At 39.5% G+C, this 23,132-nt stretch overlaps 1 protein-coding gene across 3 annotated transcripts in view; it reads right to left on the bottom strand.

Moving 5' to 3' along the window:
* Positions 1-10,019: 10,019 nt before the first annotated feature.
* The window catches only part of ATP6V0A4 (ATPase H+ transporting V0 subunit a4), a 65,356-nt gene continuing 52,243 nt past the window's right edge, over positions 10,020-23,132 (bottom strand). For all 3 annotated transcript variants that reach the window (XM_036760227.1, XM_036760228.1, XM_036760229.1), the window contains exons 15-21: positions 22,985-23,103; positions 21,615-21,831; positions 17,103-17,204; positions 15,185-15,301; positions 13,315-13,432; positions 12,199-12,370; positions 10,020-10,697 (exon numbers count right to left, since the gene is read on the bottom strand). In XM_036760227.1, coding sequence (XP_036616122.1) covers positions 10,598-10,697; positions 12,199-12,370; positions 13,315-13,432; positions 15,185-15,301; positions 17,103-17,204; positions 21,615-21,831; positions 22,985-23,103 — 945 coding nt within the window. In that variant the 3' untranslated portion in view covers positions 10,020-10,597. The remainder of the gene's footprint in view (positions 10,698-12,198; positions 12,371-13,314; positions 13,433-15,184; positions 15,302-17,102; positions 17,205-21,614; positions 21,832-22,984; positions 23,104-23,132) is intronic.

Raw genomic sequence — 23,132 nt, 5'->3', positions numbered from 1 at the left:
TTTAAATTTGGATTTTTGCACAAATTGTATAAGATAATGGTAAAAGCAAGATTATTTCTCCTTTATTAAGGTATTTGTCTGATAGTTTAAAAAGGATAGATGAGCTCATTTTTAAAAGATTCTTATACCAGGTACAAGGTTTAGGTAGGGATAGAAAACAACAGGTGATATATATATATAAACTGAAATTCTCTGAAGTTTCAAAAATGGAAAACCAAATTTGAGTGACTGTACTAAGTTATATTAAGTAAGAATTATCCAGTAATTTCAAATGATTGGGTAAATTGGTGCTCTGGTATAGTCATATGAAAGATAATATTCTTTGAAAATATTAATGGGAATAATTTAGAAGTTTGTAAAATAAAGATACAAATGTAAGGTTGAATCATTATCCCATAGATTAAGGCTGGGATTTAAAGTTACTCTGTATCTATGTGGAGTAAGGCCCTTAAACGTTTTAAGGTCATGTAAGAGCAATTGGGTATTAAGACAAATGGTGTAATTAATTACTGGAATTAAATCAGAGACATTTTCAGTTTGGGAGAAAGAATTTCAATGTGTAAGTCTCTTCAAGAGAGATAAGTTGTAGAATATTTTTGCATTGATGAACAAGTTAAATGTGGTTGTTTGAATTTGAATTCATTCCATGGTCCAAAATGTAAAGATGAAGTTAATATTTGAACCTATCATATTTATATGATTTAGTTCTTGAAGAATATCTCATTCTTTCAGATCAGGCACAGTTAGAGGAGAATAGAAGAGTCTGGGAAACTGATGCAAATGTGTTAGAACAATAACTTATAACCTTAATGGGAAGATTTTAGGAACAAGGGAGAAAATGCATGCAAGCTACTTAAGGCTCACTTTAAAGATGTTCCTTAAGAAACTGATTTTTGAAACTTGCCATTCAGAGACTTAATGGGACTGTTAACTGACTGTTTTTCTGAGTTTAACTCCAGGTGTGAATATCAAGGAAGGCTGTCTGAGCCACTGATCTATGATGCAGCAGCAGCCCTGTGAAGGACAGGCGTGGACTGCAGGTATGATTTCATGGTAAAGTTAAGAGAGCAACTGTTCAGCCTGTGCTGAGGTGGGACCCTCTTGACTTGATCCCTTAGCTGAAGCTTGGCAGACTTTGAGCCTGGCTCAATGCAGCTTGCAGTTTGACATAACTTCTACCTGGAGTTGACAGGAAACTAGACTATAAGTTCCTAATCTCTTGGTGGCAAATTTCTATAATCAGAAAGTTTTGTAAGTACAGTAACAGATTTATTAAAATAATTGATTAAGGAACATCTTAGGTTACTATAGGACTGGGACTAGTGTTCCTGTGTGTGGTCCCATATAAATTAAGGGTAGTTTATAAGGGCCTTGTATAAGGTCTTGTAGAAGTTAGGGTCTTTTAATTCTTGGAAGAAAGAAGGAGTAGATCAAGTGCCTGTGAGAATATTATTTGGTTAACATCAAGCTTGTCTAAAGTTTTGTTACAATTAGTCATGTTAAAGGAATGGTTTGTGGTTTATTTTGTAAATGTCATCAAGGAAACATGGCATGACTAAAAGGTTATAGAAATGATAACTCAAAGTTGTGTTGAGGTAACTTTTGTAGGTGAATGGAAGAAGCTGGTTCCTACAAGAAGACAAGAAGAAGAAGAAGCCTCTGTGCTGGAGATGTCTGGAGCAGATGCCAAGGGCCAGAGGACTTCATTGATGATGCCAGACAGCTGTATAGGAAAAGACTTTTTGAATCTTAAAGGGACAATTGCATCATTATTTTCTTTTGGGTGTCTGTATCTGTATTGATAAAGGGGACTGCCCCTTTGATTTATCAATGTGTCAATCAGTCTTTCCCATACTTACTTAAAGGGGTAATGAGTGAACCCCAGAAAGGATCATTCAAACTTATAGACCAGCTACTTGGGCTCAAGATGGGAGCCGAGGGTGTAGAACCCCAATTTATATCCTCAATAGGCTAATTAGACTCAAGGAGAAAATACATCAAGATTGGCGTGAGAGGTCTTCATTGAGCAAATAAAAGAGGAGGGTCTGTGTGGGACGAGTGAAGACCTCTCATAAAAGGGAACAAATTAAATAAATAGAAATAAGTAGGATAGTGAGTCCCATTTCTCTACTTAGATATTTTCCCCTCCACAAGTTTAGCTAGTGACCGTAGGCCCCCGAGATTAAGAACAGGTCCTGTGTATTTACCTAATGGCAAGAGGCCTGGAAGAAAGAAGGGTTGAGGTGAATAAGTCAGCAACCATAAAATTCTCTGAGGATAAGCATAAGACACAGGACACTCACCCCCTGTACATTGACCCCAAGATAAGAGAACCTCTGTTTGGGGAAGAATGGATGGAAAGCCGAAAAGCCAGGTGCAATATAGATGTGCAGGATTAGGTAACTAACAACTAATTCCTGCCTGTCACCGATAACCGAACTGTTTGTTTAATCGTCATTGTCATTTAAGACAGATTTACTACCTTGAAATTGATAGTAGAATGAAGTAAGGATGGTGGGAGGTTTATGACTGTGGCCTGCTTGTAAAAATAACTATACTGTTTGCCCCTGGGTAGATTTATCGCGTCTAGATTGTACCCTCAAGGCTTACGTCTGCAAGCTGAGAGGAAGGAGGTGGGGAGGGGGAATTGCGATTAGGGACCTATATAAACACCCCAATTTTCTGTGTCCAGTGCGCTCTGACACTGAGAGGACCCCCAAGTCCTCTCGATGTCCGGGTGGCCCTTTCCTGCAGGATCGTAATAAATTTTCCTTTCTACTTTCACCTTGAGCCTCTGTTGTTAATTTTTGGATTCGTAAAATCCATCCCACACAACCTCCCATAGAATCCTTTAGCATCAGGGATGTACAGATAGACAGAGCCTGACAAGTCATGTTGTCCAACCCCCTCCTTTTACAGGTAAGGAAATAGGGACTCAGAGAGAGTTAAGTAATTTGCCCAAGGTTGCACAAGTAAGTAAATGGTGGAACCAGGATTTAAACCCAGGTCATTTGGCTCCAGGGCAGCTAGGTGGTGCCATAGTGCATAGAGTGGTAGGCCATGGAATCAGAGTTCAAGTCTGGCCTCAGACACTTACTAGCTGTGTGACCCTGGGCAAGTCACTTAACCCGATTTGCCTCAGTTTCTTCATCTGTAAAATGAACTGGAGAAGGAAATGGCAAACTGCTCCAGGATCTCTGCCAAGAAAACCCCAAATGGGTCACAAGGAGTCAGACAGGACTGAAGTGACTGAATAACAACCTCTGACCACACTCAGCATATTTTCCACTGAACCACACTGCCTTCCTCGATGAGGGCTGTTATTATAAAATTGCTCTGAAGTTCAAATACACAGCTTATTACCTAAATTTCATTACATGAATTCCAAGCATTTCCCATGCTTTTGTTGGATGGGATTTTTCTACATTTAATTTTATAGAAAATAAATGGTGCACCAACTAGTGAGCCTGGGGATCTTTCAACTAAAGAACCAAGTTTTTTATTGTAATGAGATTTATTGTTGCCACTTTTGATGAATGAGGCATTTAAATGCTTATTATGTGCAAAGTAGTTTTAAGTGTTGGGGATACCAATAGAAAAGTAAGATGGTGCCGGCTCTCAAAAAGCTCGAATTCTAAAGCAGGAGACAGCGCATATGGAAAGTTTGGGCTTGGAGTCATGGAAAGGCTCCATGGACATTAGGCTGTAGCAGCAACATAAACAATAATACCTTTCATACATAGGAAAATACACCTCTGGTAAATAAAGGAAATGGGGCACCCTATTAGTTAAGTCTCTTCTCCTCTCTGAGGAGCTTCGGGTCCTCCATTATTAATGGGGAGTCCACAGAGAAGATTTCTAAGATTCCCCCCCCCAACCTGACATCTTGGAATTCATGGGCCAATTTTCATTATACCTACACTTTCTAATACCCCCAACAGCGACCAGAAAGACAAGCCCAGATACACATCATCTATTTGAAAGAAACCTTCTTACCTTGAGGGTGTCACAAACCTTGGGAAACTCGTGGACTTTTATTTCTTCAGTAGTCTGTTGTTGTTAGTTCACAGCCCTGCAGTGGGTTTTCACTCAGAATTAGGTTGCTCATTTATGGTTTCTCCCCAACCCAAGAACTTATCCCTCCTCTGGAACCCCAAGGCTAAGTAAGGCTTTCTCCTCCTCCTTCTCCTCCTTCTCCTCCTCCTCCCAGCTCAGCTTACGGGATTCTTTAAGGCAAAACCTGACAAGTGGGCTGGGGAATTAGTTACACCTGGGTCACGCCCCCTCCGCAAAACTCCACCTGACCAGGCACTATGGAAATTCTGATTCTATTTCCTACTGAAATGGGGGGCCACGAGAGGGGGGAACTGAGAGAGGAATTCGGTCATAAGAAAAGTTATGGAAGAGATTTCAAGGAGAATAACCAGTGAGCAGAAGGAGGGCAGCCCGGTGTAGTTTCAGTGGCTTTTCTGGCTAGCCTAGTGAGCGCAGCTATCTTGAGTGTGGGGCGTGGGATGAGCAACGGGTAATAAAGGACTACAATTGTTTTAATTGACGGAATTTTGTTTTACCCAAATAGAGACTTCTCATCAAACACTCAGATCTCCCAAACAGTTCAGCAAACTAGCCTAACATAGTGGTTAATATATTGCCATCACTACTATAGTGATTGCATCTATTGTTACATGCTGTTTCACACGTGCAGCTTATCATTGCCCAATGAAAAGACAGATTCTTTAATGATTTAGTACATCGTATTTGACCTGAGTTTTGTTGTCTTCTTTGCATTGTCTGTATCCCTTCAAAAAAGTCTTCCCGTATTTGTCTCTACTCTTCATACCTGTTTTCTCTCATGGTAGGGCTGACATTTGAATATTAAAACACTAATCATTGGCCATAACTACAGCTAGACGAGCAAGGAAGGGGCATAGGTGGGAAAAGTCAGCAAATGGGAATTTGTTGGTTTGAGTTGTTTGTAGTTTGATAAAAGAGAATGGATGGAAGGCAACAGAGGTAGCTGTTACGTAGTACAAACTCTGCCCAGTGGCCAGACAGCCAGAGGGTTTAATGGGGCATTTGCCCTATGAAGCTTGTCCAAAATAAGAAACATGTTTCTTCACTTAAAACAAGCAGGGGATATGGTCTTTAAAAAGAAAAAAAGTATGAGGCCAAATGAGGGGCTGCCCCAAATGAAGGGAATCAAGGGTACATCAGACCAAAGGGAAAACCTTAGGCAAGTAAACCCAACTCACTGCTGGACTTGATATGATGCATACTTAAAAAAAAAAAGCCATACATGATACATGCACAGTTTCATTCCCAATCCTCCCTTTCCATCCTTCTTTATACTCAATCAGTTCACCTAGGGGTGCAGTGGATAAAGTGCTTCACCTAGAGTTAGGAACACCTGAGTTCAAATCTGGTCTCCAACATCACCTAGCTATGTGACCCTAGGCAAGTCATCTGAGGGACCAGAACTTAGGCTCCTACTATTGGCTCTAGTCTTAGCAACTTCCCTTAGGATCCTGATGGCTTCATGCCCGCATAGGCTTAGCACCTAGTATAGGGGTTTGGGCCTGGGGCTTTGCATCTAGTAAGGCTTGATCAAAGACACTTAATTAATTTCTCATTCTAAAACAGTAAAAAAGTCCCAACTTAATTGATATTACACTGACTCAAGATGCAGAATAAGACAAGCCTAATTTATTTTGCCTGATTATGCAGATTTGTCACAAGGGTTTTGTTTCTCTCTTTTTTCTTAATGAGGTGGAGAATGGTTTGGGAGGGAAAGCAAGGGTAGAGAAGGAGTGTCCAAAAAGAAATTTTTTTAAAAAGTAAAAGTGGGTCACTGAAGAATAATTTTTTAAAATGCTCATAAGTGAAATTCAGAAGGAATCACAGACAAGCAAGACCAGTTAAAAGAAAGGTAAGTGGGGCAGCTAGGTGGTACAGTGAGTAGAGCACCTGCCCTGGAGTCAGGAGGATCTGAGTTCAAATCCAGCCTCAGACACTTGACACTTACTAGTTGTGTGACCTTGGGCAAGTCACTTAGCCCCAATTGCCCTGCCTTCCCCCACTCCAAAAAAATTATAAAAAATAAAAGAAAGGTAAGCTGTCCATAATTAGAGTTTGTACCTTTATATACAAGCCTATTTCAGCTGTACTTCTTACTTATAAGAAAGTGATTACTTATCCCATGTTTGTTAAGTTCAGAATTTTTTAAAAAATTCTAAAATAATTTAAAAATCTTGAATATTGTATGAAGACAAGGACCAAAAAGCTTGACAATAGAGAAAAGTTGAGAAAATATAACTTCCTCCTTTCGCTGAAGAGATAGGGGACTGTGGTTTTGATTGTACTGTCAGTCACAGTTAATGTATTGATTGGTTTTGCTGAAAAAATAATTGTTTTGTCATTTGGTTTGGTTTGGAGCTTATCTTTGTTACAAGGGAAGTATCCCCAGATAGGGGCCAGAGGGAGAATGGGAGTGATATATTCAGAAATGAAAGTGATGAAAAACCAAAAGGCATCAGCCCAGTTATAACCCTGGCTTTGAGCACCCTCCTCCTCACCTTCCTCACTTATCTCCAAGTCTTCCCTCTGGAAAGCTGCTGAATAAAGTCAAGACTCAAGTTAACGAGGTCTTCAGATAAGCCAGATTTAACCTGGATGAAGAGTCACACCTGAGACCTGTATCTGATTTGGGACTTATTGCTCATTTTCATTAGGTTTCTACATGAGTTGAGGCACTCAGATCTTTGCCTGAGGACAAAAAATTTAGAGGCTTCTAGCAGCATCATTCTGGTTTCATCCCTTGCCCATTCCCTACCCTTCAATTTCCTGGGTGGCATTACAAATGTCCTCCTCCTGAAGCATGATTCCTCCTGGCTCAGCTCCATTTCTGGTACTTGGGCAATTCATGAGCAAGAGGGTTTGAACAAAGCTAATGTACAGCATAGCCTCTTCCAACACTCTTTTTATCGACCAACCATAAAGGGAGATATACAGAAAAATCCCTTGTTCCAGACCCCGCTAATTTAGACGTTGTGGTAATATGAGTCTGCCTTTCCATCACTATGGAAAAAGGATTTACTAAGCAAAGCAATAGGGTAAATGGATTTATAGGAGGCAGGTTTAGCCTATTTAAGAAAGCTCTTGGTAGCACCAATGTAAATATAATTAATATTCCAATTTCAAAAGAGTTTACTTGGCTCATTAAATCAAATGCAATAAGATCTATGGGGGAAAGAAACATGGTCAGCTCATGGTTTGAGTTACTGTATGAATTCATTTGGAAACAGTAAAACTTCATTTCTTCAAAAAATATTCTATAATGCAGATGTGACCATGTTCAGGGGAAATTTGACAAGCTAGAGTGTGTCCATGAGGGTATAGTCAGGATTGGGGGCAGGGGTATGAACTAGTTGAAAAAATTCAGGTTAGATTAGAGAAGAGATGAGGGAGTGGAGGCCATGAGATTTTTTAAAATATATTTTTATTGTATTAAATATTTTCCAATTATATGTAAAACATTTTAGCAATCATTTTTTAAAATGTTGAATTCCAAATTCTGTCCCACCTTGTGCTTCCCCACTCCTTGAGAAGACAAGCAATTTGATATCAATTATACATGTTAAGTCATGAAAAACATTTCCATATTAGCCATGTTGCAAAAGAAAATATGGAGAAAAAAAACAAGAAAAATAAACTTAAAAAAGGCATGCTTCAATCTGTTTTCAGAGTTCCATCAGTTCTCTTTCTCTGGAAATGGATAGCCTTTTTCATCATGGGTCCTTTGGAATTTCCTTGGGTCATTTTCTTGATCAGAATAGCTAAATCTTTCACAGTTGAACATTGTTATAATATTGATCTTTCTCTGTACAATGATCTCCTGGTTCTGCTCACTTCATTTTGCATCAGTTCATATAAGTCTTCCCAGGTTTAGCACCATAGTATTCCATCACAATCATATGCCACAACTTGTTCAGCCATTCCACAATTGATGGGCCACATGATGACTGTTTTGAAGTGTTTGAAAGGCTGTTTACTGAAAGACTGATTACACTTGTATTGCTTTGCCCCAGAGGAGACAAATAGGAAAAAGGCATAAAAGTTGCAGGGACAGATTTCAGTTTGGTTTAAGGAAAACTTTAGTTAGATCTAAAAGGGGAATGAGCTCTCATAGGAGATAACAGCCTCTTCCTACTGGAGTAGAGGCTAGATTATAACTTAACAGGGATAATCAGATGGGATTCCTGTTCAGATATGGGTTGTATTAGTTGGACTCTAAGGTTCCTTCTGACACTCAGATTCTATACAACTTTGCATCAGGAGATGGGTGTCCTAGGCAAGTTGACAGTGAGTCCAAAACTGGGAACTGTATCTAATAATCTAGTATCCTTCCGAAGACTATGTTTTAAGAGGAATGTCAAGGTAATGGGTGGGCGGTGGGGGGACTGAGAACAATGTCTGAGGCCTCTTTCCACTCAAAGTCTATGATCCCTCTATAGTCAGCCATGAATGGACAGAGAGATCTTATACAATCTAATTCAAACCTATCTTTCCAGTCTTATTACACATTATATGTATTCCCCATGGTCAAATGAGATAATAGTGCTTGGCAAACCTTGGCCAGTGACTTGGTTCAGTCATTTCAGTTGTATCTGACTTTTCATGACCCATTCGGTATTTTCTTGACAAAGATACCGGAGTGGTTTGCCATTTCCTTCTCCAGTTCATTTTACAGATGTGGAAACAGAGGTAAACAGGGTTAAGTGACTTGCCCAGGGTCACAGAGCTGGTAAGTGTCTGAGGCCAGATTTGAACTCAAGAAGATGCTCCACCCAGCTACCCTTTCAAACCTTTGAAGGCTATATTATATTAGCTACTATTATCAGCTATTCCTCTAAACACACACACACATACACACAGACCCTTGATGTGTTTTATGCAAACCAAACCAGCCTCCCAGTTTTTCTTACACAGATTTCATTACTTCACCTTTGTACCCCATGGCTGGGATGCACTCCCTCCTCAACTCCATCTCTTAGAATTCTAATTCCCTCAATACTCAGCTCCAGTGCCACTGTCTCCATGGGGGTCTATCTAATTCTCCCTTTTGTTACTCCCTTCACATACTATTTTGCAAATATTTCATATTTATTTGTCTCTGCACATGTTTTTCATGCATTCCTCTCACGCAGGAGTTGTTTGGTTTTTGTCTCTGTATCAGCCCATAGTAGGCACTTAAAGAGAAGGTTCTAGAGCAGAGATGGGGAACCTGCAGCCCGGAGACCACATGAGGCCCTCTAGGTCCTCAAGTGCAGACCTTTGACTGAACCCAAACTTTAAAAGAACAAATCTCCTTAATAAAAAGATTTATTCTGTAAAACTTAGATTCAGTCAAAAGGCCATACCTGAGGACCTAGATGTGGCCTTGAGGCTGGAGGTTCCCCACCCCTGTTCTAGAGGCAATGGAGATATGGTGGAAAGACCAGGGTTTGAGGGAGGGATTTATCAATCTCACAAAAGCTGAATTCAGGGCCTTCATCTAGTTTGGAGGGTCCTGGGAGGCTGCTGTCTGAAATCTTGCTGAGGGTAACTTGTTCTTTCTCTCTAGAATCCCATTTTCCAAATCTTGAAGCCTGGACCAAATTGGCAACCGTCTTCAGTTACTCCAGCAGAACAAAACAACTGATGATTTCACACTTCATTCCAAAGGATTTAGCAGGCCAGAGACACACAGAGAAAGAGACTGACCAGCCCACCAAAAAGAGAACATTATACCTTCTTCCTCATCTCTGGAGAAGAAATTCGTGAGAAAGCTCCTAATCTTGTAATGTTAAACCCTAGATAAGTGAGAGGAAAAAGTTCTGGGAAGATAATCTGTTAAATAAACATAATCCCTTTATGGGATTAGCCAAGGACCCCTCTACATCCCATAGGTTGGCTATGAAGTCACTACAACTTTTCTTTGGAGCTTTAGAAGAAAAAAAAAACATTTCTGATAAGATGAGTAATTCAATGGTGATTTATCCTCTTTAATATGCCAAAATCACAACCCAAAAGTCCTTCCTTGACAGACCATGAGAAATAGTGTGGTAGAATAGACATAGCCCTGGCTAGGTACTCAGGATATATAGGTTCTATAGTCCTGGCTCCGCCACTAGCAAAAGTATTTTCCCTTTGCTTCTCCTAGTTTCTAAATCTGTAGAATGAGAGGAGAGCAGTGTCAGCCTTAGTGATCCCTAACGCCCCATTTCTGCTCTAAATATTCTATTAAGGAGCTTCTGTTTCCTTGTTTCCCTAGCATCCTGTATATCCGATTTACTATCAGGACCTCAGTTTAGGTCCAAAGACCTTTTTTCTTTTCCTCTCCATTTGGCCCATGAGCAGAAATCTTTTTCTCTAGGGTGTTGGTTAAGTCCTAACATACCTTAAGGCTTAGAATCAAATAAAGCAAGGCTTTATGTGTCAGATTAGTCCAGAACAATAACTCTATTGAGCTCCCTGACCAGGACCGATTTTTAAAGAGACTCTGTTAGTTGAATTGAAAGAGAGACTTGATCCAGGACACTGGGGAACTACCACCAGCATTTTAGTTCTGCTCCTCAGCTGTCCCATCCAGGATCTCTTTAAAAGAGAAGGGAGTAAACTTGTAGCCGCACCCAGCGTAGAATTTGTTCTGGAACTCAACCCTAGTATCAGAGATTAGAAAAGGCAAGTTAGACACATGTTGGCTGAAGGTTAGAAGCTTTAAGACAGTTAAGAACATTTGTAAAAGTTGGGCACATGGTCCTAAAAAATGTACCAGATGTGGGCAACTGATAGCCAAAAACACTGTCCACAATAGGCACCTGAACTAAGTGTTGGTTTTCTGTCTAGCCATTCTACTACTCTGCATCTCTTTCATACCTCCGTCTCCTCTAGCTTTCCTTGATCTCTCCCTCTCTCCCTCTTTTCTCTTTTGCTTTGGTGGTTGCTTCCATAGGTGACATATTTTATGGGAAAGTTTGCTGAAGAAACAAAACATGTCAATACAAAAAAAAAAAAAAATAGAGAGATGGCCATCACTGGTCTCTTGTTGGGGTGGCCAGGAGTTGGCGGAGGTAGGAGAAGGATTTCTAACAACTGAGGACGTTGCTAATTTCTAAGAGGTGTATACATGATTCCTTCTTTAAGGGAGAATGTGGTTGTTCGGGAACTGCCTATAGTTAACAAAAAACAGAAACAATGAGGAAAATTTGAATGGGGGCTGATCCTCAGCTGAAGCAGCAGGCTGTATCCTATAGTCGAATAGCACAGACCCTGATAGGCTAAGAGATTTGTTCTCAGGTAATGGGATAAAGTAACACAGTGGCTAGCTAGAGCTCTGGATTCAAATTTAGAAAATCTGTGTTCAAATCCTGCCTTGGACACTCAGTGGCTTGTGAGACCTTGGACAAGTTACCTTAACCTCTTGATTCACCCATCTGTGAAAAGGGTATGATCATAGCCTCTACTTCACAAGGCTGTTGCTAGGACCCAATGAGATAGCATACGTACAGTGTTTTGTATATAAAGTGACATGAACAGTAGCTATCACAACAATCCCTTCTTCCCTAAGCGCCCCTCCTTGAAACATTTTGTTCCTCTCCCTTTCTCACCCTAGGAATGAGTTGTGCATACTAAGTCAGCGCATTTAGCTTTTTTCTTTTCCTGTTTATCAGAGTTTCATTGGATTCTTTGGCTTGGTGGCCTTCCCTCCTCTGGCCACAGCGCTCATTTTTTAGGATCCCCCAGTCCTATCGCTTCTTTTGATCCACCACTGCATAATCAGGGGAGCAAACGTGGAGAACTTGGCCATACCACCAATGTGGATGATGATCCAGAGTGCAGACATATACTTGCAAGGAAATCTGTAGTGTTATTTATTTTTATAGTCATTATTATTATTATTATTATTATTATTGTGGTAGATGCTCTGAGGTAGGTGCTATTATTATCCCCAATTAACAGATGAGGAAACTGAGGCAGACATAGGTTAAATGAGTTGTCCAGGGTCACTCAGCTGTGTTTGAGACCAGATTATAACTTGGGTCTTCCTGACTCCAGATCAAAAGCTCTATCCATCATGCTACCTAACTGGACCAAAGGGAATTATAGATGCAGATATTAACATGTTACCATAAGAGATTTTAAGGCATGGGTAACACCTACCAGTGAAGTCGAAGTGCGTGCAGGAAGGCTGAGAGACCCTCCATGACCAGAAGGATGGCTACAGTCAGAACTGCAAAGAAGGCAAAAATGATGAAGACTCCAATGAGGCCTGCCCAACTTCTCTGGCGGAGGCCACTGCTCATCACCATGGTCCAGAGCACTTCTGACAATTCTGTGAGGCAAGACAGGGACAAGTTTAACCAAGGAATGTCTCTCCTGATAAACACGTGAGGCCATATGATTGTGCTACCTCCCTTCCCCTACACAGGAGGATAGATGCATGGATGAAAATCAGATAGACTGACTTGAGTCCCTAGGTAAAAGCCTTGAAAATCTTCAAAGGAATTTTACCAGCCCCTATGTTCATCTGATTATGGATGTGTTCAAAGGCACCTGGGCCATTACCCTAGATCGTTTAGGTCTGTTTCTTTGTTCTCCTGGATGTAAAAGAACATGGGCCCAAAGCACCAGGGGCCCATGATTCCTTGTGCCCTTCTGTGTCCTTACACATGTCAGCATATTTAGACTTCCTTCTTTTTCTTTCTTTCTTTCTTTCCTTCTCTCTCTCTCTTTCTCTGTCTCTCTGTCTCTCTCTCTCTCCCCCTCCCTCCATCCCCCCTTTCTGCCTCTCTTCCTCTCTCCTTTCTTCCCTCCCTCTCTCCTCTTTACCCTCTACCAATGCAGATCTAAAATTGTCTTGGAACTTATAGACTAAGACTGTGGCTTGAGGGACAGGGGCATAGGTTAAGTCACTTGCCCAGGGTCACATACTCAGCATGTCAGAACCTTTCAGTTAAGAACCATTCTGTTCATCCTCTTTAGTCCTAGACTTTTCCTTTCCTGTTTTGGGGGCAGTACCAGTCCAGCCCTCCTAAAGCCTGAACTCTTCCCAAACCCCACCCCACGCTCCAGAATCATTGACATCTCCCCTGAAACTTATGAAAAGCGAAAGCCATCTCACTTTAGATGTATGTGATACTTTTATAAAGGACCTTTCCCTCTTGGAGAGTGGGTACGAATGGAACAGAAAAGACAAATTTTACTTTGATATACCAGACAGGCACCCTGACTTAACAATACAGAAGTGATTGAGATGATCAGGCAGTAATCACTCACGTGAATGAGCCAGGCTGAGAGCCCAGAGCCGAAGATAAGATGCCGTGTTGGAAATGCAACCCAGGCAGTATTCAATGGTGTGGATAGCTTGGTGGACAAAGACATCTCCAAAATCGAACTGAAATGAACAAGGAAGTAACTATTCTGGGACCACTTCACTCCTTTCCCCCTTCCTATGTTGATTCCAAGGGAAAATGCATAAGAATATAAGCTGACCAACAAGAAAACCGAAGTGTTGGTTGAGTACATATAAGACACACACAGCGGAGAAGTGTTAGCATGAGAACAAGGATATTCCAGTGAAACCAAGACCAGAGAGAATTTCAAGAAAGAGAGGCTGGTCAGCAAGGTCATGAATGCAGAGGTTAAGTACAGTGAGAACCAGGAAAAGGCCATTGGATTCAGTGACTAGTTACTGGTAACCTTTGAGAATGTAGTTTCACCCAGCTAGAGCTACCATTACTGAGCCTAAATCCTAAAGAAATTAAAGAAAGGGGAAAAGGAGCAATATGTACAAAAATATTCATAGCAGTTCTTTTTGTGATAGCAAAAATTGGAAACTAAAGGGCTGTTCTCTGATTGGGGAACTAAATACATTATGGCATATGAATGTCATAGAATATTGTTATGCCATAAGAAACGATGAAATGGACAATTTTAGAGAAAACCGGGAAGATCTCTGTGGACTAATGCAAAACTAGGAAGATGATCTGTACTACAATGATCAATGCAATGATAATGATAAACCCAAAAGAACGAGGAGAAAATGTGTCACTCTCCTTTCTTTCCGAAAGAAAAATGATGAACTTAAAATGTTGAAAGAGATATATATTTTCAGACGTGACTAATGTGGGATTTTTTTTTCCAACAGACTATGCAGAAGTATTGATGAATGTATATTGAGGGCTGCCTTTTTTTTTTTTTTTTTGCTTTTTAATTTGCCCCATGAGGGGAGGGTAAAGGGAAGGTCAAATTATAGCAAGCACATCTGTAAATAAGTACATACAAGTTTATATAAAGGAAATAAATACAATGTATTTAAAGAGAAAGGACACTAACAGTTGGTGGGGGAAGGAATCAGGAAAGGCTTCATGGACTTGAGTTGCATTTTGAAGGACAAGAAGAGAAGCAAAGAATTTTTCAAGATGGGGAAATCTATACGTGTTTTTGGCAAAAAGGGGAAAGCAAGTACAGAAAGAGACTGAAGATGTTAAAGAGGAAAAAGGCTCGAGAGCACAAGTGGATGAATTCACTTTGGCAGAGAGGACAGATATGAAACAGTGATAATAGAAGATGACAGGAGGAAGATTGCACTCGATGGCCTCGATCTTGGTTTGAAAGAAGATTGTGTTTGTATGTGTGTTAATTAAAAGGTGAATTGGGATTCTTATAAAGCAAAATGGTCTAGAACAGTATTCTTATTCTTTTTGTGTGATGGAGCCCTTTGGCAGGAGGGTGTAGCCCATGGACTCTTTTTGGAATAATGTTTTTATTTTGTAAAAGCATCTTAAATGCATAAATAAATACACAAGAATATAAGGAAACTAATTACATTGAAATATAGCTATCAATTTTTTTAGTTCACATATCCCCAGTTAAGAATCCCTTGTCTAGACCTTGACAATACTGCCAGCCATTAGTTATTTTTCAGTACCTAAAATTAACAAAACTGTACTACTTAAAAGAGCTCATAATTCAATTTTTTTTTACTAATTATGATTGTGGTCTTCCATAAGTTTAATTGGATTTGACATTTTACTGTAAAGGCTATAAAATCACCAGTCAGATGATTTTAAAACTTTCATGATACTTGTTAGATTTTGCTTTCTAGCTTGATCACATATAATACCCTTTCCATTCCCCAAAGTACCTCTCCTTCATGGTTGTCATGTTCCCCATGGGCACCAGCAGAATTCTCCTTGCTGACACTCTTAGGCTGACCGTCCGCCTCGATTTCTATTGTGGCGTCCTGATTGGTAATAAGGGCCTGCAAACATCAGAGAACCAACAAACATGAAAATAGCAACTTAGGTTTTCCTTTCATTAAACTAAATTTACCCTTACAACCTATATAAGAGGAATGTGTCACGCGCATAACTACTACACAATCTAGGTAATTCCCACAAATACTGTAATTCTATCATCAAAAATAGAATGGAGTTCTTTTATCATAACAAATATTTATTCAACATTTCCAAAATGATGTGGTGATACGTTAGGTTTAACCAAACAATATAAAAATTTTATCAATGTAAGGAAGAGGAGTAAAGGGAAGAGGAAAGAGTGAGAGGGGTAAACAAAGGCACACTGGCAGAAATATGGAGGACAATGAATAGAGACAAGTTTGGATGGAAGCTAGAGTCCATGGAGCAAAATAATATGAAATAAGGACAGAGATTGGACCTATGACTTCATCAGCAAAGGGCATGCCCAAGTGAGGAAATTCACTTTACCAACACAGGTCAGCAACTTCTGTGCAATCTACAATTCATTCATATAGCCAGTATATGTTAGAGGCAAGACTTGAATCCTGATAGCCATGGCTCTCTAATCATTAGGCCATGTTTCTGAAATAAAGTTGGCAAACTAGGATCATAGGAGGTCTTGAATGCCAAGCCAAAGGATTTAAACTTTTATTTGGTAGGCAACTGAGAATGACTGAAAAGTTCTGTGTGGAGGAGTGGAATGGAAAAAGTTGTGCCTAAGATTCTTCTGGGAGCAGTGTGAAGAATAAGCTAGACGTGGGAAGACCTCATACAAGATTATTGCAATGGTCCAAGGCTTCTGCTGGTGGCAGTAGAAGAGGGAGGGATACAAGAGATAATACAACGATAGAATCCACAGGACAGTGGAGAGAGGGAGGGACAATGAGAGAAAGTTCTTTATGAAGAGATAAAATAAACATGACAAACTGAATCTAAAAACAATTGCAATAGCCTGGAAAGTATGTTATCCCATTACATGCCACTCAATCATCCATACTTGTAATAGAAAGTACAAGTGGTTTTTATTTGATTTGGGGATACATCATGGGGATTTCTTCTTTTTTTCCTAGAAGGTTAACTTTCCTAATTCAGTTACTAGAGTGAGGCCTCCCCTGAGTACACACATGCAGTTAGCCAAAGGATAGAATAAATAGACAAATGGTTGGAGATACTTGCCTGAAATTAACCTTAGGCCATGGATAATACCCAAGACTAGGAATCAAATGTATTTAACTTTGCTTATGTTAGTTATGTCCCACAGATCTTGTGACATAAGATACCTAAGTAACTTATTTTTCACTTTAGGCTAATAATGAAGAACTCCTTAATATGAATGATATAATATAGCAAAATGCAGCCTTATTACCCCAAATGAATAAAACTGAATGGTATATATTTAAATAAATCATTTAGCACCATTTCTAGATTCCATACACTATCATCAGGTCTAACTTTGAAAAACTGTGCTAATTGGTGCCTCCACTCTTAGACCTCAGGTGGCACGATAGAACCAATCAAAACAGTCCTTATCCTCATGGAACTTACAGGGATTGGAGCAAGAGAAAGTAAAAGTACTATTAATACGAAGCTAAAATGATGAGCTTGTACCATGTCCCTTAATCGGCAGCCTCAGTCATGCCCATTTCTTCAGTATTTATCAATGTAAACCAAAATGTGAATGAAGAAGCTTACAAAAGGTAGGCCAGTCCCCAAGTATTTTCCCTTCAGACCTAAATAGCTACTTCTCTCTGATATGGCCATTCTTGCATCTGAGAAACACAAGATGTATTCAGCGGTCCTTACCTGAGATCTCTGGTGTCTGGCTCTGAGGATAAAAGGCTTAATGAGGAGCATCCAGGGGACAGCAATCAAAGCGAAAATAACCAGGAAGCTCTGGACTTCTTGCTATCACAGACCAAAGAAAGAGATGCTGTTATGTTACTATAGCTACATAGCTATTAATTATGCCACTGTATCATATCAGGTGGCAATGACTATTGTCACATTATCCATCATTCTCCTATTATGCGTACATATAGACACACATATGTATACATATGTATGTGTGTATATTATATCAATACATATATATATATATATATATATATATATATATATATATATATATATATATATATATACACATAAATAAAAATTTTTTAAAAAGAGGCACCAGGCATTTCATGGATACCATTTGTCTCTGCCTCATCTCCGGAATAGGTGGTTCTCCTCCTGTTTCAAGCAGGGAAAGTCCAACTCAATGAGAGAAGAGATCTTAAAAAGCTTGGAGGTAAAGGCAATAGGGAGGTGAAAACTTAAACCTACCTGTCCAAATTTAATATACCCATCAGACTTTGAGAGTGCCATATTTAATTCCCTATCCCCTCCCTTTTGTGTATTACCCTTTCTCTGGGTTTTGTTTTGTTAAAGCAAAAATGTGAGTTCCACCTTACCTTCCACCCCCATCCCATACACACAATTTCTCTCTTGTAAGGTCCTTCTACTGGAAAAAACAACAAGAGGCCTTCTAAAGGCTTAGTCAGAACTGACAAGGAGTGAGTAATACTGTTTTCCACAAGGAACAGAAAGAATCCTTTAGCACTGCTCACACCTCTTCAACTGTTCTCACCAAGCTTTTAGCGGATCAGGCAGGGGAGAATTATTCTCTGGTAGGAGTCTGCAAAGGCCGTCATGTTTGCCAGCAGTGGGAGCCACTTACCCTTATGGTTCCCACCCTCCCCCTAGTTTTAGCTGTAACATACCTGCTCAAAAAAAGGGGTGGGGGCGTGGCGGAGAAGATAAGAGATTACGTGAATGTGTACCTGGGATTTACCGAATCATTACTCAAATCATTCACTTCAGCTCTTCCCTACATGCCCTTTTGTGGAAATGACTTATAGGACAATCATAGTTCAAACTACAGTGGGAAGGACTTAGCTCTCTATTCTAGCTTCATCTATACAAAGTAAAGGATATGGGACATTTCACCAGAACTATACAAAAACCTTTAATCTTATTTATGTTAAGGAGAGGTGACTCTAACTAAGGCCAGCCAATATCTACAGTGGTGGTGGTGGTGGTCGAGAGAACAGAAAATATGCCCATATTGACTAGCCTTCTATGTTCAAGGACTTTTTTGTTTAGTAAAGGCAACTTTGATTAATGCTGTTAGACCTTGAGAGTAGGTGATGAGTTGTGGTTTCTTGATATGAAGCATATGACCTGGGATATCAATCCAATAACAATTCCATTTCTCAAGAGCAAATTTCCTCTCAAAGAGTCTAGAACACGCCTTTCAAATTTCAGGGGCTTAAAAAATGTTTTCTGAATTCCAATTTCATTAATATAAAGCAGTCTCTACAAGCATACCAAAAAGGCACAGGCACTCCCATGGCCAACATACAAGTGAAGAGATATGAAAAGCCAGTGGCAACATCAGTTTCTAATACAAACTCATTTGTGAAAAACTACAGGGAAGAAGAGAGACAAATTACAAGCATTGTTACTTCACAAAACGGTGATAAGCAATGAAAGGGAAACGAACCCCTAGAAAATGTCAGGAAATCAGAACAAGACATTAATAGATTACAGTAGCAGAAAGAACACAACACATAGGCAGAAATGAGACAGATTAGTTAATGATCCATTCTCATCCCCCATGACAGTGGTGCTACCACTTTTAAGTTCATTTCACTATCCAATGTACTAATGAGGACATGGAAATGTAGTTACATAAGAGTGTCTATACCAGAAAACATACAAATACAAGAATATGTTCTCGTTCAGTTTTCAGTTTCTCAGAGTGCAAGACACCAAATGGCTAATTTAAAAAAAAAAGAAAAGCACTGATAGTATCACTACAAAAAAAGAAAAGAAATTGAAAGTACATGGAGAATTGCCTTCTTTCTCATCTCTTTAAAATCGTTATAAGAAACCTAATTTTAACCCCAATACTGCCCTACTGATACTATCTAGCTGCCAACTGAGGTGCCTGTGGGATATTTTTTTTAAATTGGTGCCCGAGAAATCTGTAATGAATTATCTAAACCTTTTTTGAACCCACTTATTTTTTTAACCTGAATCTCCAAAGAACAAAAATTGCCAGTGACCTAAAGGGTAATGGAGAAACTCAGAGCACACCGGATGACAGTTATCAAAGATGACTTGTCCACAAAAACTTGTAGAAGGAAAAGTAGTCAGAAGATGTATGATCAGAAAGGGAGGTGGGCGGTTTTGTGTCAAGATCAAGGGGTAACACAGGGATACCCCAATCTAAGTGCTGCTGCATTGGTACAGCACATACATTGGTCATGAAATGTCAAAAGCCCCTCCCTAAAGTCTTGCTACATGTGAGACCTGCTGTGGAAGATGCATTTAAGAATGGAAACAAGAATCACATAGGGTAAGAGAAATAGGTAGCTTGTGAACAGAACTACTGGAAGGAGAATTCCCACCAGTAAGATTAAATGAACTACTGAAGTATTTAATCAAAATGTAAGTAGTTTAAATAGGAGTGTCTTGTTTGGAAATTTATTCCATATTTGATTTATCAGCATTTGTTATGAATGTTGTTTAGAAAAATAAAAGATCTGTGTCCTGCGGGGGGGAGGGAAAAAGGTATCATGAAAAGGAAAGGTTTTAAAGCTCCACTACAGAAAATCATTTAAACATGTGAAGAAAGTCAACTATTATCTAAAATAGGTCATCATGAAAGTCATATGTTAGACCAAAGATAGAGTGACAACCAAGTGTCCAAGCTTAACTGTGATGTGCACAGGCTGTGGGGTGAGGTCTGACTTTACCCAAAGGAAATAGCAAGATGACTGTGATATATTCCAATTATCAAAAGAATGGAGGAGTATCTTCTACAAATGGAGTTTACAGAGCATCACTGAATCACTTAGTATTGTTTAATCATCCCTGGAACTTGCTCAATGAGAAGGCAGCCTTTGTAAGGGTAACTCTCAATTTAAGAAATCTTGATATACCAAAATCCATTTATAAAAACAGTTCAAATGGTGGGATGAGGGCGAGAAGTATTTCTCATTGGATCGCAGAATGTTGCAGCTGGAAAGGATGGTAAGATCATAGGTTTAGAGTTGAAAGGAACCTTAGAGATCATTTCGAGGCCAGATCTCCCTTGTTTCCAGGTCTAGCACTCTATACATCGGGCCATGTTGCCCCTCTTCCTTAGAGGACATCTAGTCCAGTGATGTCAGACTGAAATCCAAACTCTAGACCACCTAGAAACTCTAGGTCATCATCATCTATGTTGTATTGTGTGCCCCAATTACATTTTAATCTGGTTCTCTGCTTACTAACACATTAAGCCCTGTAGGTGGTGAGTTGTACACTTCTGAGTCTAAACTTGCATTTTAAAGAAGAAACAATTAGTGCCCAGAGATAATGTGACTTGACCAAGGACATGCAGGACAGGATTTTAAAGCCAAGTCTCTCCTAATTCAAAAATGCAAAAAAAAAAAAAAAAAAGTCCATTATTTTTTATTTCCTATAAGCTTCTTTTAGGTATTGACCTCTTCCAGGTCTATTTAAGTACATAATGGATTGTTAACTACTTGATAGAGGTGCTGCGATGGGTACCTCTTATGCAAAGTCTTTCCTGATCCCCCCAATTGCTAGCCTTCTCTCTCTGGAAATTCCTCTGTACAGCCAAGTACTCAAGCACATGTGTTATTGCCCAGTAAACTATAAGGGCACAATGCCTTACACATAGGATGGGCTTAAGGGATGTTTATTGAATTGAGAAACTTGACACTTAAGCATTGGGAGATGGTCCATCAAAAAACAATTAGAGATACAACAGCCTCCATTTGTAGGTGAGGAAACTGAGACCCAGAAGTGAAATGACTTGTCCAAGGTAACATCCAATAAGACATAAACATCTACAGTCATTTCTATTTAATGATCTATGAAACGGATCCCTGGAATGAGTACAGAAGCAATGGAAAATGGAGACTGAACTCAATTCAGTTTCCCTTCTTTGGAGGCAACATTAATACACTGGGCTCGGGAGTCTGAGGAGCTGGATTCAAATCCTATTTGTGATGTTAACTGCCTATGTGTTCTTACATTAACCTCACTGAGAATCCATTAACTCATCTGTAAAATGAAGTGGTTGGACTAGATTGGCCTCTGAGGCCCCTTTCAGTTCTACATCTATGGTCCTATCATCCTAATGCACACAAATACAATTCATATCAACTTTTCAGTAGCCTAGTTGTTTAAATTAAAGAATATTTATCCATAATTTCAAATTAAATTTTCTTTCAAATGTACAAGGACAAAAATGAATACCTGATGGGCATACAAGGGCTTATTGGTTGGGTCACTGTAATTGAACAGGAACATGTTGATGAAATGAATGAGGATGCTTGGCGCACTCCGGGATGTGTAGACATCATACTGGCACCATTTAAAAATGACCATGAAAACAAGGTAGCCAAACAGACAAAGAATAAAGATCATCTCGGGGATGAATTGTAGAACGATATTTATAGTTTTCCTGAAGTATCTGTAAAAAAAAAGAGTAGGGTGGAGAAGAGATTAAAAAAAAAAAAAACCAGAAGAATGTGTTCTCTGTAGGGATCCTGGATGACCTGCTTGGATGAAATCATAAGCAGTTCCTAAGCTAATAAAGTAACTCAGCAGAGACTTGGTATTCAACTCATTTTCCAGACTTCGTATTTCAAATCATGGCAGGTCTCCATGATAACTGTTCTGCTGCCTAGCAAAATCATTCATTATAAGGCTCACCATGGGACTGGAAATCGCTTGAAAGCTTAAAAGAAGTGAAAAAAAAAAGAGCAAAAAGAAAAAAAAAGTGGAGAAGAAAAGGAAAAAGAAAACATAGATGGTGAGATGTGGTAGGGTGGGGAAGAGAAAGTCAATGAGTGGCATTAGTTGCCCTACTACCAATATCTATGTCATAGGTTGGTTACTCTGGCTTCAAAGCAAGGGTTTTTAACCTTTTGCGTGTAATGGTGAAGCCTCAGAATAATGTTTTTCAAATGCATAAAATAAAATTTGTAGGGTTATAAAGGAAACCATGAGGTTATCAAAATCAGGTTCACTGACTCCTGCTTTTAGAAGGGTGACAACCTCAAAAGTAGCTTTGTAAGTTTTCTTCTTTAGGCTCTATGGACCAGGAGTTCAGTATTAACAGAGCAGATATCCTTGAGGCTAGTCAGAAGCCTTCAGACTGGAGCTCCAAGAAGTTTGCCACCTTGGATAATGTGGGCAAGAAAAAGTCTGAGAAAGGTAGTAGAACATCTTATGCCAGTTGTGTTTAGGGGAATTTGCTTAGGATCATAAGGAAGAGAAAGCCTCATGTGAACATCAGCCCCAATCCCCTAAATCCATCATTTACCAGGCCACAGCCTATTCATGGCCTCCTGGACACCCAAATAGTTCAAGCGCTGCCTAGCTAGGAACCACACCTATGATAAGGGGCAAGAGGAAGAACCAATTTAAACTAATTAGTTAATTTTAATTATTAGCTAACATTAAACTAATAACATCCCTATTGCTAGACCAGCCAAGAAACCTGTTTTACTAATCGCTGCCAATTTTTCTTTCACAATGGGCCTCAGTGGGTAAAACATTGACCTGTCAAATAGTTGGATCCAAAAATTCAAATAAACACATGACATAAATGTAGAACTTACATGTGGTTGAAAAGGCTAAGAATAACCCCAAAAACCATGTGGACGATCCCCAAGATGACAGACATCTTCATTTTATACGAGTTCAAAAATGTGAGTTTATTTGAAGCCATATTCCAGACCTAGGTGGGAAAGATAGAAGTAAACATAT

Source organism: Trichosurus vulpecula, chromosome 5 (genome assembly GCF_011100635.1).
Source record: "Trichosurus vulpecula isolate mTriVul1 chromosome 5, mTriVul1.pri, whole genome shotgun sequence".
Lineage (NCBI taxonomy): Eukaryota > Metazoa > Chordata > Mammalia > Diprotodontia > Phalangeridae > Trichosurus > Trichosurus vulpecula.
This window is presented reverse-complemented; position numbering and strand designations above follow the sequence as displayed.